The 18,686-nt window shown below is 32.7% G+C and overlaps 1 protein-coding gene and 1 non-coding gene across 4 annotated transcripts in view; one reads left to right on the forward strand and one right to left on the reverse strand.

Moving 5' to 3' along the window:
* Nucleotides 1–3,491: 3,491 nt before the first annotated feature.
* Nucleotides 3,492–3,598, reverse strand: LOC114579318. Its single transcript, XR_003700242.1, has one exon. It is a non-coding gene; the product is annotated as a small nucleolar RNA R71 (small nucleolar RNA).
* A 9,325-nt stretch (nt 3,599–12,923) lies between these two features.
* LOC110115731 (PRELI domain containing protein 3A) overlaps nt 12,924–18,686 on the forward strand; it is a 38,387-nt gene continuing 32,624 nt past the window's right edge. For all 3 annotated transcript variants that reach the window (XR_002305376.2, XR_002305377.2, XM_020849065.2), the window contains exon 1: nt 12,924–13,596. Coding sequence is in view for 1 of the 3 variants with exons in the window: in XM_020849065.2 (XP_020704724.1) it covers nt 12,987–13,568 (582 nt within the window). In the remaining 2 variants the exon portion in view is untranslated. The remainder of the gene's footprint in view (nt 13,597–18,686) is intronic.

The raw sequence follows: 18,686 nt of genomic DNA on the forward strand, positions 1-18,686 counted from the left end.
TACTCTCTCTATATTTCTCCATCAAACCTCTCAAAAAATGTATGGCTTCCATAATAGACAATATGCATCCTATATCAAATGTCTAAAAAGAAATTACATGAGTAAAAAAAAACTTACAATCGACGGGAGGGAGGCGAACGAGAGGCGAAACTCATGATCCAAAATAGAGCTTTCACCAACGATGAAGGCGGTGATCGTCGACGACGTTCGGTGAACGTCAACACAACTCAGCGACGTCGATCTGCGGTAAGCAATGCTGGGCGATGAGGGAGACACGGGAGATGTGAGAGAAATGAACGAATGAAATGAGCAGTCAGACGGGCTCGGGTTCAGAAATAGGGCTTTTGTCGGTGGATTTTCTGGCGTCTGAGACGCCGGAATAATGCCCGGTGCATTTTGCGCCGGTTACAAGTCGTTGAGTTTAAAATAATCATCATATTATCCACCGGAAAGTGCGTCGAACAATTTTCGCCATAAAGTGTGCCGGTAACAATGAAATGCTGGTATATTCCAACATTATGACCGGCATATTTGACGTCGAAAATTTTTCGTCGCTCTATGCGCCGAAAAAATGCCATCATCATTTCTCCTCATTATGCGCCGATACAAATGCCGTATTTACCGACGCAAAATATTCTGCCATAAAATCTGACAGTATTCACGTGTTTTCCCATAGTGCAAAAACATATGAATATTGAGATGACTATCTCTTGATGTTCAACACCTTAGGTGAGAATAGGTGATGGTGCAAGGTTTTAAAGCAAAAGGTAGAAAATAATAGGCTCCTTTATCCTCCTCGGATTTGGTAATCTTTATATATAGGCCAAGTTTCATGTGGTTGATATTAATACCTTTTTTAAAGCATTCCTAGGATGGTCGTGGCTCCATGAATATGGAATTGTTCCATTAATTCTATATCATTCCATGAAGTATACAAGGGATGGAGAAGAATTTAGGGTATCTTTTGATATACAACCCTTTATGGTATGTCTATTATGAATTTACCAAGATATCCAATTTTTTGTTCTCAAAAATGAAAGTTGAATACCTTCTAAAGTCGAGGCCTGTGCATTACAAGCTATGAAACCTACTAAAAAAGAAATAGCCAATAAATAAAGAAGAAGAAAGAAGGCAATGTTGACTCTACCCATGATAGCTAAAATTCCACTCAAGCTAAAGATAGTTGTTCCTCACTTAAGAAGTGAAACAAAAGAAGAATAAGAAGTAATGCTTATTAAACCCAAGAATATATATAGTTTACTAGTTTAAACTGAAGAAATGGGGACTTATATAGATTATGAATATGAATTTGAATCCACATATGTAGGGGACAAGTGTAAATTATGCAATGTTTTCCATATTTTATTTTTAGTGAAAATATATTATTTTAGTTATATTGGTTTAGAAAAAACTTAAATTCACAAAAAATTCTAAAGAGCTTATAGTGTTATGGCGTCCAATAAAATAACGCCACAACTACCTTCGATACCATCGAGATGCTACAAATAGGACATAATATTGCCATGTTCTATGTTTGCCAATGTTGCAGCATCAAAAAAGCTAACACTGAGTATTAATAACACCATAGTGTTAAGAAGTTAGCTTGGTAGTGAAGATTCTCAAATTTCAAATGTCGTTGGGTCATAATTTCTCAAGCACTAACACCATTTTTTTCACTCTAGTGCCATAGTGCTCAGATATAAATTATGCCACTGTTGCAATTGTAACTTCAAAGGACCATGTTATATCAATGAAGATATTTCATTGTTTACTAAGTAACTGATTCACATTAGCAAGCACCATACTAGTGCAAAAGTTTCAGCACCGAGGCGTTAGTTCACTTCAAGGGTGCCACAGCGCCACTCTTTCAATGTCGTGGTATTATATTCCTTTTTGTGTTATCCTATAAATAATTTTGATGTTAGATTTGTAAGGGAGTCACTCACTTATGTAAAATTTGGTATTTCTTTGAGTACTTCTATAGTTCCCTCTAAGAATCACTTGGAGTATATATCCTGTGTTTCTTGAAGCAACACTATAAGTTATGAGAGAATGAGTGTATGGAAGATACTTTGATTCTTTTTGGTGATATCACTCTCTTATATTTTCATTCTTCCATAAATTTAATGAAAATTTAGTTGCTTGTTATTTATTATATATTTAGTTAATTCTCTTATTTTGGATTAATGATGTAGAGTGCATGTTAAGCACTAATAAAGAAACTTATTCTATAAATATTAAATGATATTTTAATATTATATCATTCTTAATTTAATACATATAGTGGTCATATGTGTAGTTAAAATATAGTATGATGTATATCCTTGATGGAGGAATGTAAGAACAATAAGGAATTTTAACATAGGATGATTATAAGCTTAGACATAGGATATAACATATTATAGGTTCTTAAGGAGATGCTATAACTATAGGAGGCTAGTAGATATTCTTTTAACCCCTAAAAGCTCGATAAAGATCTAGTGATGCATATACTCTGAATCTCATCAATAATTAAAAGTTTAATAGGAAAGATATGAAATTTATACTCATAAATCAAAACACTTAAATTAAATATTATATCCAATATTTCTATTATTTTATTCAGTTATAAAATCTCTATAATTATTATTTTTATTTCAGTGGGAAAATTATTACAATTAAAGTAAACAGTAGTAGTTTGTTGCAATTAAGCATACTTCCTCGTGGGTTTAACGCTCTACTCTATCACTTTATTATTTGATTTGGCATGTATAGTAGCGCATATTAAGTGGAGTTTTATTAATTTTATATAAAAAAAAAAAACTTAAGCATTATTTAGAGGTGATAAAGCCTTAGATTTTTATATAATTTTAAACTTCACTCCATAGTCCCCTCAAGTTTTTGGCATCATTGCCGGGAAAGTATTTTATTTTTTATAATTTTAATCATATTATTGAATTAATTATATAGTTAGACCTACTTATATCTTTTATTTTATTTATTTATTGTATATTCATGATTGTATGCTTTATAGACATAAAAAGAAACCTTTATGCCTAACTTCAAAATAGAAAGAACCCTTTTAAAAATTTGAAAAACTATAAAGATTATAAAAATAGATGAACCTTTATTATATCAAGATCATTCTAGACCACTTAGAGATTATGCTAACCCTTTAGTAGATGGAATTAATTAGAGCATTAATAGACCTATGATCAAAGATAAAATTTTTGAATTAAAACCTGTCATAATTAAAATGGTTCAAAATTCTTAGTTTGGGGGAAATCCTGTTAAAGCTCCCAATTTACACTTAGCTAGTTTCTTAGAAATTTATGTAACATTTAAGTATAAAAGTGTTAGTGATGATGCTATTAAACTTAGATTGTTCCCATTTTTCTTTAACAGATAAAGCTAAGATGTGGTTAAATTCTTTACCCCCAGGCTCTATAACCACTTAGAATGAGTTGGCTCATAAGTTTCTTGCTAAGTATTTCTCACCTTCAAGGATTGTTGAACTTAGAAATTATATCACTTCCTTTACCCAATTTGAAAGAAAATCAATTTATGAGAGTTGGGAGAGATTTAAGGAAATTTTTAGGAAATGCCCTCACCATGGTTTACTTGATTGGTTGGTTATTCAAAAATTTTATAATGGATTAGTAGTATCTCTTAGAGAAATTTTGGATGCCATATCTAGAGCATTATTAATGTCTAAGCCACTTTAGGAAGCATATAAATTAATAGAAGAAATAACTACTAATAATTTGTAGTGGCCTCTACATAAGGTAAATCCTAAGAGAGTAATAGGAATATATGAATTTGATGCTTAGATAATATTGACTACATAAGTTGCAATAATTCCTAAGAAGTTGAGTATTATAGGAGTAAATGTAGAATTAGGAACTGAATCATTTATACAATTAGAGGATCAAAATTTAATTAAAGAAGTAATTACAATGGATTAAAAATTTTAATTTTATTAAAATAAAAAATAATCCCTACTCTAGTACATATAATCAAGGTTGGAGGAACCATCCTAATTTTAATTGGTTAAATAATATTGTTGGTAACAATCAATGAAATTTTAGTCAAAATAATCAAGGAGTAAATTGGAACAATCCTCACCAACTTGTTGTTAATCCTAGACCTATATATATTCCAATACTAATGTGTTGCATTGGAAGATGTAGTGATCCAATTAGGGACTCAATTACAAAGTCAAGCAACTTAAATTAAAAATTTGGAAACCCAATTAAGTCAACATATAATTTCAGTCAGTAGCGGACCTATTGGATAATTTTTTAGCAATATTAGAGTTAATCCAAAGGAAAAGGAAAAAGATTCTAGAGAAAATCATTTGAACAATGGTAGCAATGTACCCCAACCAATTTGATAAATTTAGGCAAGTCTGATTGAAGATTATAAACTTAGAATTATATGGGAGGTAACCCAGGTTTTGATTTTTTTGTGCTTGGTTGATTAGATTTAACAATAGTGAGCATTAAATATTAAAAAATTTTGAGAGAGTGAAAGGAGCACCGTAGCGTTGATTATAACATTATTATGCTTGGCTAGACCACAATAGTTTAAAATTCAAATCTTGGCACCATCGTGACCTTGAAAACTATAAAAAGGGTAAGTTGAAAGTTTTATTTTCTATCCATATAAATTTTTCTTTAGTGAAGTATTGTTAAGTGTTCTCTTTTGTTTCTAAATTTTTAAAGTAATTGGTGGAAATAAGTGAAAGCATTCATCCTAAAAAAGAAGTGAAGTGCACTTAAAGAATGAAGATTCCTTCTCTATTCTAAACATCAAGAGTTCTACACTAATTAATAAACTTCATGAATTCTAAAATAAATTTTATGTTGATACAAAAATCTATAATGCAAAAATATTATCATGGAAAAACTAAATCTGGATGGATTGGCCCTTTTAGTATTATTTAATTATTTCCTAATGATGCCATAAGGATTCAGGATAATATAACTTTTTTAATCTTCAAGGTTAATGTCATAGAATGAAACCTTGAGGATGAGAAGGAAAAAATAAATATCTTGAATATACATATAAGAATTTTTCATTTTTTGTGTATTCAAGAGAAACACTGTGTGTGTAAATTCTACTCTTGCTTTATTACATGTGTTTATTTTTGGGGATAATTCAATAATATAAAGAACTTCCATGTTTATAGTGATGTAATTATTGAATAATTAGCTATGACAGCCACTGTATTATGATGGTTAGAGTGGTGCCTTAAGTACTAGTTATCTTTTACCCTTAAGTTCTAGTTTTATATGTATCACATATTTTGTACCTTTATATCATTCATATGACAATATGTGTATTTATTAATGTTCATGTATGCTTTTATTTTGTTTAATTAAATTTCCCTTATACTTACATTTTTTATATTGTTTTCAATTAAAATCTATGAATTCTGATAGTTGATTATATCATAATAAAAATGATAATTATGTAAAATTAGGATAATAATAAAATCCTATCTCATAATTCAAATAAACACTTATTTATAATTCTTAGATTGGAAAATTAATAATAACTGACTTAGATAATTTAAATTATTAACTTAACTTGAATTTATATGTTATACATTTATAAATTGACCATTTAACTTGAAGATGAATAATTAAGGTTAAAGAATAGATATGGGTAGGTTAAAATTGAAAATCATAGTAACTTAAATTATATTCTTCAATTAAGTAGTCAGTATATTAGTGTGTAGTTTCTATATTCAAAACAAGTCATTAGCTTAAGCGATTTGTATTAGTTAATTATTAAGATTTTCAAATTATTAATTTTTATACAGTGTTCATTCAAACTATCGTCTAGGTTCTATTATTATCTTAATTTTATACAATTTTTAATTCTTATTTTTATTCTGGCTAAATAAGCAATCAAATTGTAAGCGCTATATAGAGAATAATTTTCAACAATTAATCATAAAGGAATTTAAATTAAATATAAATATCATAATAAAATAGAATAATAAATTGCATAAGAACAATTAAAAAACTAAATAACATGCATTTTTTGTTGAATGATAAATAACTCAAGGCATTGAATACAAACTTCTAAAAATAATAAAGATAATTAGTGCCTAAAGAACTAATCGTAATCCTTCTCCATTGACCTAAGGTCACTATTTTTATTAGAATAACAACTAACATCTATAGTCACAACTCAATATCTCAATAAAAATATCACATCACATCATTATGAGGTTTCCCTAAGCAAAAGAAATGAAAAATAAATAAAATAAAAATAGTTATAAATAAAATTAACTACGTACATCCATCACTCACTCATTCTCTCTCTCTCTCTCTCTCTCTCTCTCTCTCTCTCTCTAAAAAAGCTAGCTAAGAAAATAATAGTCATAAAATTTAATTAGAATTATCATCATCTCCAACCAGTGGGTGCCAAATAAAAGGATCATAAATAAGAGCTGAAGGGAACTACAACTTATCAGGGTGCTCAATAAATGGACTAGTCCTAAACATACAATTCCAAGCATTATTGAAATAAGAAGTATATTGGTAGTTCTTCTCCTGATGGTCCATGTAATGAGTAACTCTCATCTTCATCACATCTTGCCACTCTTTCGAATCATCACAAAAGTCTAACCTTATCCTTCTAAATTCTTAAGTTAACCACCTGCTCTCCTAAGGACATAGGAGTCCTAGAACTCCTACTACTACTAGGCTTACTCGATACCCTGAGCTCACGAGGACCTCTCTCATCATCACATCCTCCTACTTTTTTAAAGATCTCAATTTTCTTTTGGATAGAAAAAAGCAGTTCTTCATTATAATCTCCCTTAACACTAGTACTAACACACAAATAATAGATAAAAGGAGGATTCCCTAAGCCCACATAAGTAGTACCCCTGATAACATAAGTCAAAGAAGAGTAGCCAAGCTTTCCTAAATCTATAGAGTAACCAACTAGAATGGCATAGTTAAGCAAGGCCCAATCTTTAGTCACCTCACTAATATTTTTGCTGGGCAATAAATAGGCATAAATAAAATAATGCAAAGCTTTAGAAGTTTAGGTTAGAAATGATGTAGAAAATTTGATATTTTTATTCTCTCTTCTTCCAACTAGCTCCACTATTGGGTCCAAACAAAAATCGTAAAACCACCTTAGGATCATAAGGCGTTAGACTAATAAGATTGTACTCATCATATTCAAAATCTAGAAGTTTGTAAAGGTGATAATAGTAATAGAGTCAAAAGGCACCCACTTATCTCTCATGTACCACTTATTATCTCCGTCATCCTTCCCATTTGCAAATAATTCTCTAACAACATTAATAATAGCGCCATAAGGCTTCTAACCAAATTGCTCCCAACCCTAGTTTACAATTGTTTACATTACTACATCACATGGATTTTGGAGACATGCTTTAGAATCAATTGCTTGTTTACTATGAAAAAGTTATAACACTGCTCAAACTTATTAGATATGAATATGTTTTTGTCGAAGGATGATGAAGATCGCCTTTTGCCTAACACCTTAAAGGCCATTGCATAGTAAGCTTTGGAAAAACAATTAGAGAAAAAACCAAGTAAAATAATACAAATCTCTCACTCCTATATATAATTATAACGAGCGTTGTGGTGATCAGCATACCAATGTCGTGGTGATCGACAAACCAATGTCATTGTACAGGACACTTGGCATTGAATATAGAAAGTGATAAAGAGTCACACAGAAAGAAATTATAGTGTTTCAGGACACTTGGTGCTGTAATGTAAACATTAGATAATGAAGTGCCAACTTTTTGACTAAGGGAATAAAATGGTGCTTAATACGTACGAGCATTGCAATGCTTACAAATACTGCTGTTGCTGTGCTTTAACTACAATAATAATGATTTTAGCTAACATTGTGGTGCTGGTAACAATGCTATGATGCTCAGTAAAGTGTTATAATGTAAATGTTATGAAAGTACAGTTTATCCAACTACACCACAATCATTATAAGGATAACATACTAAAGCTATAGTGCCTGAGTTAGTGGTGCTGGAGCTCTTAATTAAGAGAATAAGCACTATAGCTTTTAAAGATACAACACTATAGTAGCATAATCTAGAAAATATTCTCAATAATCCAACACTGTAATGTTATTCTTGAATGTTGTGATGCTTTACATGCAGATGTTGCAGCATTTTAATGGATAACGTTGTGGTGCTAGTTCAATTTTAGCATAGCAAATTTTTCTTAGGAGATTTTCATAACTTTGTTAAAATTAGTATTACTAGTTTACAAACCATGCACCATATACACATATCATAATTTACAAAACATAATTGAAAAACATAAATTACAAAATAGAATAAAAGATAAAAATATAGAATATAATTGGGTTTCCTCCCAATACAATACTAAATTTATAATCTTTAGCTAGACTTTCCTAGATATAACAATTTGGTTGGGGGTATCACTACCACACCTCAATTGATTTCCACTAAGATCTTTCCCTTTCTCCTTAGGATTAACTTCAGTATTACTTGGTAAGGATCTAATTAAGGGGTCTACTACTTAAAAGGATTGTAAGATGCCCTAATTGAGTTTTCAAAATTTTAATTGAAGTAACATGACTTTGCAACTGGGTTCCTAACTAACTCACAACTTTTTCAAATAGTGATTTTTTTCTCTGAATTGATTAGTTTGGTTAAAACTTACAGGAGATGAAGGTCTAAGATTCACACCAGGTCGCTGAGAATTAATTAAATTTTCTTGTTGATTTGATTGACCTGCATTCCACTGATTATTACCATCAATATTATTTAACCAATTAAAATTAGAATGGTTCATCCAATCTGTATTATATGAATTATAATAGGGATTATTTTTACATCTAATTAAATTCATATTTTTAACCCCTAGAGCACTACTTCATCAATAGAATTTTCATCACACTCTTTTAGTTACATAGATGGTATTGTTTCTGAACTAATTCCAATAGTATATAACATAAAAATTGCAGCTGCTTGTGTAGTTAAAATAGATAATGTATATGATTCATACACACCATATACTCTCTTATGTTTCACCCTATTAGAAGGCCACTAAAAATAATTTATAGCAATTTTCTCTATTTATTAATATGCTTTCTCAAATAGCTTAGACATTAAAGAACTCTAGCTGCTGCATATATGATTGACCTAAGGGATCCTACCAATCCATTATAAAAAGTCTGAATAACCACCTAATCGAGTAAATCATAGTGAGGGTATTTCCTTAAATCTTTCCCAACTTTCATAAATTGATTCTCTTTCAAACTAGGCAAAATATGTAATATTATTTCTAAGTTTGATAGTTTTTAAAGGTGGGAAATACTTAGTTAGGAATTTGTGTGCCAACTCATTCCAAATGATTATGGAGCTTGGGGAAAAAGAATTAAACCACATCTTAACATTGTCCCTTAGAGAAAATGAAAATAATCTAAGAGTCTTCACAGACACAATTATACTTAAATGTTACACAAAATTTTAAGAAACTAGCTAAGTGTAAGTTGAAATCCTCAATAGGAGTTTCCCCAAATTAGGAATTTTGAACTTTATTGAATTATGGCAGGTATAAGTTTAAAGTTATTGTTCTAAACAATAGGTATATTAATGCTCTGATACATTCCTTCTACTATGGAGTTAACATACTATCTAAGAGGTCTAGAATGATCTTGATCTTGTTCTGGGTCAAACATTTCTAAAATGTTTTTTTTTTTTTAATTTTCTATAAGAGTTCTTTCTATTTCTTAATCAAATAGTAATGACTCTTTACTAGATCTACTAAGCATGCAACAATAATAAAATAACTAAAAATCATAAACTAAATAATCAATAAAATACATTTTTTTTATCTTTTCCAAAATTTTATCAAACAAAGCAAAAAAAAAAAGGATACATGATATAAGTATGTCTAAATATGCACTTATTTCAACAATATAATTAAAATTGTAATACACACATTACTTCCCTGGTAATGGTGCTAAAAACTTGATACAAGTGGGTTGCTTAATTTAAATTGATATGGAAATATGCTAGATTTTTTTTATATAAATTTATGAAAGTCTACTAAATACACAATTATGTGTGCCGAATCAAGTAATAAAATGATAGAGAAGAGTGTCGATCTTACGAGAAAGTGTTTACTTAATTATCATTAAATCTAAATGCATAATTTATTCTACTAAATATAAAAATGAATGTTTTTTTTTTTTGCCACGTAGTGGAGGCTTGCAAGAAAATTTGATACTAGTAAAAATTAAATGTTTTGGACTAATGAATGTAATACAACATAATTTTTTAATAAGACTTTTTATTTTATATGTGAATCAGAGCATATGCAGTCTTATATCTCTATCGAGCTTGTTAGGTGAAAAGAGAGGTTTAAGGCCTTCCGATAATTACACTTTCTCCATAGAACTTCAAAAGTTTAATATCATATCTCTAGACCTGCCAACATTATATTTCAATACTCTAAATCATTTTAATGTGTCTCCATCGAGGCTATACATCACACTAGATATTAACTACATACATGGTCATTTTATGCATTAAATGAAGCACGAGAGATATTGAAAACATCCATGGAGAATTTAAATCATAATTACATATATTAGTACACTTACTATGTATTTACATCATTAGTCCAAAACAGAGGCGGATTTACGCTGGGGGCTGTGGGGGCACGGCCCCCACTGTTTGTAGTTAATACTTAATTAAAGTAATTTATGGCTCTTTAATTACGGCCTAATATAAATTATTAATATTAAAATTTTCTTTTCTTCATCCTCAATCCCGCCCAACGTTTTCTTGCATGCACAGACACGGACAAGGCGGAAGGACTTTTCTTTGACGAGCTCACGAAATGAAGGCAAAATCCCCATCTTCTTTCTTCTTCAAAAGCCCACACAGCCACACTTCACCTTCTCATGCCGGTGGTATATATATATATATCTCTCTCTCTCTTCTCTCTCCGTAACTCTACAAGCTACAACATATGCTGTAGATTTGAAAGTAATAAAAATGGTTTGCTATGAACTACAAAGTTTCTTCTTATTTCCCTATGCTAGTACTTTATGCAGTTAAGTGGCTATTAGCATACGGTGTCGTTTTAGTAACTGTGTTATAAAGTTCGAATATGGGGTTAATTTTTAATGGAATAAGTATATTAATAGGTAATTCAAATTTAATAAAATGTACCAAATGTAATTGCCTAAGGATGATTTCGATTTCTGCAATAGTGTGTTCATGCATGGTATTGTTAAAATAGTATAAAACAAATTGCTCAATCATTACTAAAATAATAATAAATTTGTTTGAATGTTTGTTGTTTGATGTCAAAATTTTGGTCATTAAATTTTTTTTATAAATTAAGTAATATATTGGATTCCTGAATGCTTTCTTAGGGGGAGATCGGAGTACAATAATCAACTTCCGGATTGAAATTTAACTACAAGAAGAGATCAAAAATCCGACGACATTTGGTGGTCGAGCGAAAATTCTGCTTCTAATGATGGTCGGGCAGAAATCCGATTTTAGTCGGTTGTCGGGCAGAAATCCAATTATTTTAATTTTTGAAGTTTCCAACTTGAATTTTGCCTCGAGATTCATGTTCGATCAAGATTATTTTTTAATGATATATCAATTATATATTTTATATGTTTATAACGAGTCTAATTATTTTAAAAAAATAATTGTCTATACCGGTCACAAGCCCGAATAAAAGTGGGTGAGAATTTTTTTCTTAAACTTAATAATTTGTGCCCCCACATGAAGAAAATCCTGGCTCCGCCCCTGGTCCAAAACATAAAGGTTTAGCTATACATGGATAACAAAGAAAGCAAACTCATATTCATTTCATTTATATGAAAAAGATATAGGAGGATGAATAAGAAAAATATCACCGAGAAGGAAAACTCTTTAAGTTTAAGATTATTAAGTTTGATCTTAAATAGTTAAGTTTTAAGAGTATTAATTATATCAATTTAAAAGTTTAATTATTTAATACTCTTAAAATTTAATTATTTAATATCAAATTTAATTAATCTTAGGCTTCGTTTGTTATGGCTTTCTTACAGCTTCTTAAAACACATTTTTAACTTAAAAATTAAAATTTTTATACTAAAAATCTGCTTTAAGAAGCAATAAAAAAGCCGTTCCAAACGAAACCTTAAACTTAATTAATATAAAACATGATATATTTAAGATCAAACTTTATATATTTAATCATATTTAATATCAAGTTTAATTAATATTAAACTTAATTAATATAAATTTTGGTATAATTAATATCTAGATAATTGTTTAATAGAAAACTTTAAAAAATTAAAGATTATTATTTATATCAAACTTAATTATTTAATAGGATTAATTATATCAAAAACAATAAATTTTAAGAGTATTAATTATATCAAATTTAAATTTCGTTTGTGATAGCTTTCTAACTGCTTTTTAAATTAGCTTTCATGTTTAAAAAAATTAATTTTAAATTTTTTTTTCAAGAAAATTGCTTGAAAAATAATATAAAAGTTATCCTAAATGAAATCTTAATTTTAATTAATATGCATATGCAAAAAAAAAAATTCTGTTAACAGAAAATTGGTTTTCTTATGAAAAAAATTGGTTAATAGAAAAAAATAAAAATAATAAAAGAATCTGATTAACAGAAAATCCAAAAAATTTATTCAAAAACAATTTAAAACTTAACTAATTGGTTAACAGAAAACGCAATTTTTTTATTTTTTTTTAACGTTTTTGTAAGAAAACATAATAATAATAATTATTATTTTTTGCTTTTCAGATTTTTTTATAATTAAAAATTTTCTGTTAAAACATCCGAAAAACACGAATTAAAAGCTTTGAACAATGGAGGTCTGCGCTTCACCTCCCCTCAGAACGGCAGAAGGTCAAAAAAAGGACGTTGCTGTTCACTCACTGCTCCCAGAGCTAATCGACCGCATCCACCCCCGAAAACCTAGAGATGGTGCGAGCTTACAAGCATGAACATATCTACCGCCACCCCTGGGACCGCGTCACCACCGCTTCCTGGCGCAAGTTCACCGATCCCGATACCCCCGCTGTCCTCTCCCACGTTCTCGACGTCCACACACTCTCTCGCCGCCTGGACGCCGCTTCCGGGTGCCTCCACACCGTCCGATCCATCACCGTTCGATCTCCCTCCCTCCCTTTCTTTCTTCGCCGCATCATCGGTGGCGAGGCCGTCGTGTGCCACTGCATCGAAACATCAGTTGTTGACCCCCGCGCCAGATCGATGGAGATCGTCGCCGTCAACGCTAGCCTTCGTGGCCTTATCGAGGTTGAGGAGCGATCATCGTATCAGCCTCACCCTGAAAATCCTGAGGGTTGGACGCTATTGCGGCAGGACACTAGCATTCGTTGCAAGCCCTTTAAAGCGCTGGCTGCCGTTGCTGAGAAGGTTGAGCAGCGCTGCGTTGAGCGGTTTCAGCAGAATAGCGTCAAGGGGAGGGAGTTTGTTGAGAGGATTTGTAAGTACCTTGAGGCGGAATCCTCGGCTGCAGCTGCAGGTGCTACGGCGTCATGATGAGCACTGTTGGACGGCTTGGTCTAAGGTAACCTGACTCTCTGATCGAGGAATATAATTCTGCTTATGTAGATCCTGATTATGTTAATGTTAACATGACTTGTTTTATTATCTGATCCCTTTTTTGAGCCATGTTTCAGAGCATCCAGAAGTCTATGCATTTCAATTCGAAATTTCATGTCACATATATTTTGATAATTATAGTTTAAATAGAGGAAATTGTTATTATGTTTTTGTCTAAGGTTAGTATTTTATGTTTATACCCTTCTGCCTTGTAATCTTTCCATCCTGAATTTGGAAATGGTGAATTCGAAAATCTTGATCTTAACTTAGTGTGTTGGAGCTGTTCTTGAGAAGATATATATTGTTGACTTCATAGCATAGCTTAGAGTTTCTCATCAAATTAGAGGAGATTAGAAATTTTTTCATTAAATCTCTATAGGAGGAAAAATCATGGGGCTATCTAGTTGAAGAGTTTTCATTATTTTGTAGAAAATAAATACTAAGATGGTTCACCTCTGAGCATGTGGAGGGACTTCTATTCAAGGTGTCTCTTGGGTTGTTAGAAAAAGAGTTGTTAGCATCAAGATAAGTCCTTATGTGCTTCAGTTGTAAATGTAATTGGAGCGTGCGATGGTTGGTTTGACAACATCCTTGTATAATACAAATAGCTGCATATCAAAGTATCTTCGGTATAAACTGTGTTCATAGCTTACTTAGATTTTAAATACTGTGAGTTCTTCGGATGACAATGGGCGGTGTGAGCTTGGCAACTATCATTGGAAGAACAACAAGTGCAATCCAATATGATGAACTCTTTTCAACTATTCCCAACATAACAAAACTTGCTAAAAGAGTTGTAAATGAACCCTTTATTAGACTTCATGAAGTGTATTTTAGCCCTATCTTTATTATTCCTTATTATACAATGTTTCCTCTAGGTTGAATTAATTAGTGAACTTGAACCTGACACTTTTAGAGTGTCCAAAGGAAACCATAGTTGGTGATATATTATATCAATGATTATTAGAGATGTCAATTTTTCATAGGCAACAAACTAATAGGAAATATTTGAGTTCGCAAGTAATCCTATCAAATCTACTTGAGTTTGCAAGCAAATCCTAACAAGAATCGGTAAAAAAATAGCAAGAAAACGTAGAAATACCTCCCTAACTAAGGTGAACTGGCCTAACAATACCACCCTCCCAAAGAATCACCTTATCCTCAAGGTGAAAATCAAGAAATTGATGTTTCACCCTCTCGTATGGCTCCCACGTGGCCTCATAGTCAGGAAGGTTCTTCCACTTGATCAACACTTCCTTAGTTTCATCTTCTATCTCGCGAACCCTCATCAGCTCTAAGGGTTCCAGAACCACCTCTAAATCCTCAGTAAGTGTCGTCGATAACTCAGAGTTGGCTGTATAGTCACCAATGGTTTTTCTCAGCTGCGATGCATGAAAAACCGGTTGTATAGTCGCTGATGGTGGTAGTTTCAGTCGATATGCTACTGCTCTGATCTTCTCCAGCACTTCATAAGACCCAAAGTATATTGGAGCCAACTTCTCATTCCTCCTGTTGGCTACTGTCTTCTGCCTATATGGTTGGAGTTTCAAGAACACCCTCTCCCCTACTTCAAACTGGATGTTCTTCCTATGCGCATCAGCTTGTTTCTTCATAATCTGTTAGACCCTCAGTAGATGTCTTTACAACTCTTCTAGCACTCTATCCCTCTCTTTCAAGTACTCATCTACTAACGACACTGGAGTAGTGTTACTCCCAAAGTGCACCAACTGGGGAGGATCTCTTCCGTACAACATCTTTAATGGGGTCATATGAGAAGCAGAATGAAAAAGGGTGTTGTATCAGTACCATAGCTGTCAATGGCGCAAAATAGAGCGCGCTATGGCGCACCTACGACGCCATGTTCATGGCGAGGCGCATCTGTTTAAAATAGCGCGTGCTATTTGCGCCACCTGTGAGCCATGGCGCTTTGCACACGGTGCAAAATAGTGCGCCAAATTATTTTTAAATTTCGGTATACTTATGAATATTTTTTATATTTAAAAATATATCTATATTTTAGGATAAACGACTATTCATTGCCCTAATTTCATGAAAGATTTTCTATTTGTTGCATCCGCCGAACACATCCCACAGTCCCTAAGTCGAGGTCTCTGAATCTATCCCAAAGTCGAAGGTTTTCTGTTTTCTGTTTGCTGCATTCGCTGCTTCCGCCGAATCCAGCCGAATCTATCCCGAAGTTGAAGTCGTTGTTTCCGCCGAATCGTCCCGCAGAGCAGTGCTTCTGCCAAATCCGTCCCCTCCGTCTGTTCCAATAAAAAATCTTACCAGCTGACTCCGATTTGCAACCTCCATCTTTTTCGCATAGCTCTGTTGTTTTGCACGGCTATTTCTTACAAGAATTTACAACTTAACTGGTATGCTCGGTACTGCTAGGTACATGCTCGGTACCGCTAAATGCTCGGTACTGCTATGTATATGCTGGATACCGCTCGGTACCGCTAGTTACATGCTCTGTATCGCTCGGTATAGCTCGGTACAACTAGGTACACGCTCGGTACCGCTAGGTACACGGTCGGTATCGCTATGTAAATGCTCGGTACCGCTCGGTACATGCTCAGTACCGCTAGTTACATGCTCTGTACCGCTCGGTACAGCTCGGTACAACTAGGTACAAGCTCGGTACACGCTCGGTATCGTTAAGTACATGCATGATATCGCTTGATACCGCTATGTAAATGCTCGGTACCGCTCGGTACATGCTCAGTACCGCTAGTTACATGCTCTGTAGTCTGTACCGCTCAGTACAGCTCGGTACAACTAGGTACACGCTCGGTATCGCTAAGTACATGCATGATACCGCTCGGTACCGCTCGGTATATGCTCGGTACTGCTAGTTACATGCTCTGTACCGCTCGGTACACGCTCGGTACCGCTCGGTACACGCTCGGTACCGCTCCTTAATTTCCATACAAACGAACTTCAAAATTTCTCTTACAAATAAATTTTGTTCCGGGGGCGCTGCCCCTTAACCCCACGACCTGACTGGGCAGGTCGAATCCCGCTTGGGGGCAGCGCCCCCTTGGACCCTCGACAGCCCCCATATTATGTTTCTTGAACAATATTATGTCTCTTTTATCTAAATTTGTTTGCTTTTAAGTGATCATAAAATGTCAGAATCAGTTCAATCTTTAAAAAAAGATCCAGCATGGAAATATGCTATACTAACAAATGAATCCGACAACAACAGCGTGACATACATTTTTTGTGGTAAAATAACAAAAGGAGGAATTACACGCCACAAACAACACCTCGTTGGGGGTTTTAGGAATGGAAGGCCTTGCTCTATGTCATATCCATGTTGAAAAAAAAGATTTAAAAGAATAATTTAATGACATATCAAATGTCAACCTTGCTGAAGAAGAAGAAGAAGACTTTGATGTGATGACAGATGATATTTTAGTCGCCAAACCATCCAAAATATTGCGGACAAATAAATCTAACACATCTAGTCAAGGATCGACATCTACATTTATCTTCAAAACATCACGACCTAAAGGTCCATTAGATACTTTCCTTACACTAAATCCTAAAGATGTAGTAAAGCATAGAAAATGTCAGTTTAACAAAGAAATGGATGCAGCTAAAAAGAAATGAGGGGAAGGGCTGTTCAATGTTCAATATATGGATGCACGATGTTGGGATTCCATTTAATGCTGTGAACTATGATAGTTTCCCTGCTATGGTGGAGGCACTTGGGCAGTTGGACCTGGTATGAAACCTCATAGTTATCATGAGGTACGAGTTACTTGTTTGAATAAAGAGGTTGGACATACACATGAGCTATTGCGACGCCATCAAGAAGATTGTGTACGATATGGTTGTTCTCTTATGGCAGATGGATGGACGTCGAGAAATGGGAAAAGCTTAATCAATTTTCTTGTTAATTGTCCAAGAGGTAGTGCATTCATAGAATCAATTGATGCTAGTTCTTTCTCCAAGAATGCAGTGAAAATATTTGAACTTTTTTGCAAGTACATTGAGGTTATTGGACCACATAATTTGATCCAAGTGGTCACTGATAATGCATCCAAAAATGTTCTTGCAGGTTTGTCACAACTTTTATTCTAAAGTTATGTTATTTCATGAAAAATTTGTATATATCTTAACTTAAATTATAATGACATAACAGAAAAATTATTGATGGACAAATATCCTCACATTTATTGCACTCATTGTGTTGCTCACTGTTTGGATTTAATAATGGAGGACATTTTCAAAATTCAAAAGCTAAGAGGATGCTTTGAGAAAGCAGTGGCAGTACTCAGTTTTATATATTATAGGCCTCGCTTACTTGAGTTAATGAGAAGGTGCACAAATCAAAGAGCACTTATCAAACCCGCAAAGACTCACTTTGCAACAACTTTCTTAACTTTACAACATTTTCATCAACAACAACTGAACTTGAAGAAAATATTTACTTGTGAGGAATTTATCTTGGGTCCTTATGCAAAAGAGGCTAAAGCAAAACAATCTCAACATACAATCTTATAACAATCATTTTGGAACACTATAGTGTATGCCTTAAAAATAGCTGGTCCTTTATTAAAGGTTCTTAGATTGATTGATGGAGAGAAGAAGCCCCCAATGACTTACATATATGAAGCAATTGATAGAGCAAAAGAGACAATTGCTGCAAACTTCAATAATAGTGATAATTATGATCAAATTTTTAAAATGATTGATAGAAGATGGGAAATGTAATTACTTCAGCCTCTACATGCAGCGAGACATTTTTTAAATCCTGAATATTTCTTCAAATAACTCTGATATTGCCAAAGATAAGGAAATATCTGATGGTCTTTACCAATGTATTGGAAGATTATCTCAAGATGAGCTGAAGAAGATAAAATCAGTAATGAATTAAGTTTATACATTAGGGGTGAAGGACTTTTTGGTATTCCTCCAGCTGTAAGACAAAGAACTATCCGATCTCCAGGTATAATTATTTATAAAAAAATTAAGACTGATTTGTTATATAATATTAAAAAAGAAATTCATTTCTTCCAGCTGATTAGTGGTTGGCATATGGACAAG

Source organism: Dendrobium catenatum, unplaced genomic scaffold (genome assembly GCF_001605985.2).
Source record: "Dendrobium catenatum unplaced genomic scaffold, ASM160598v2 fragScaff_scaffold_306, whole genome shotgun sequence".
Classification (NCBI taxonomy): Eukaryota; Viridiplantae; Streptophyta; class Magnoliopsida; order Asparagales; family Orchidaceae; genus Dendrobium; species Dendrobium catenatum.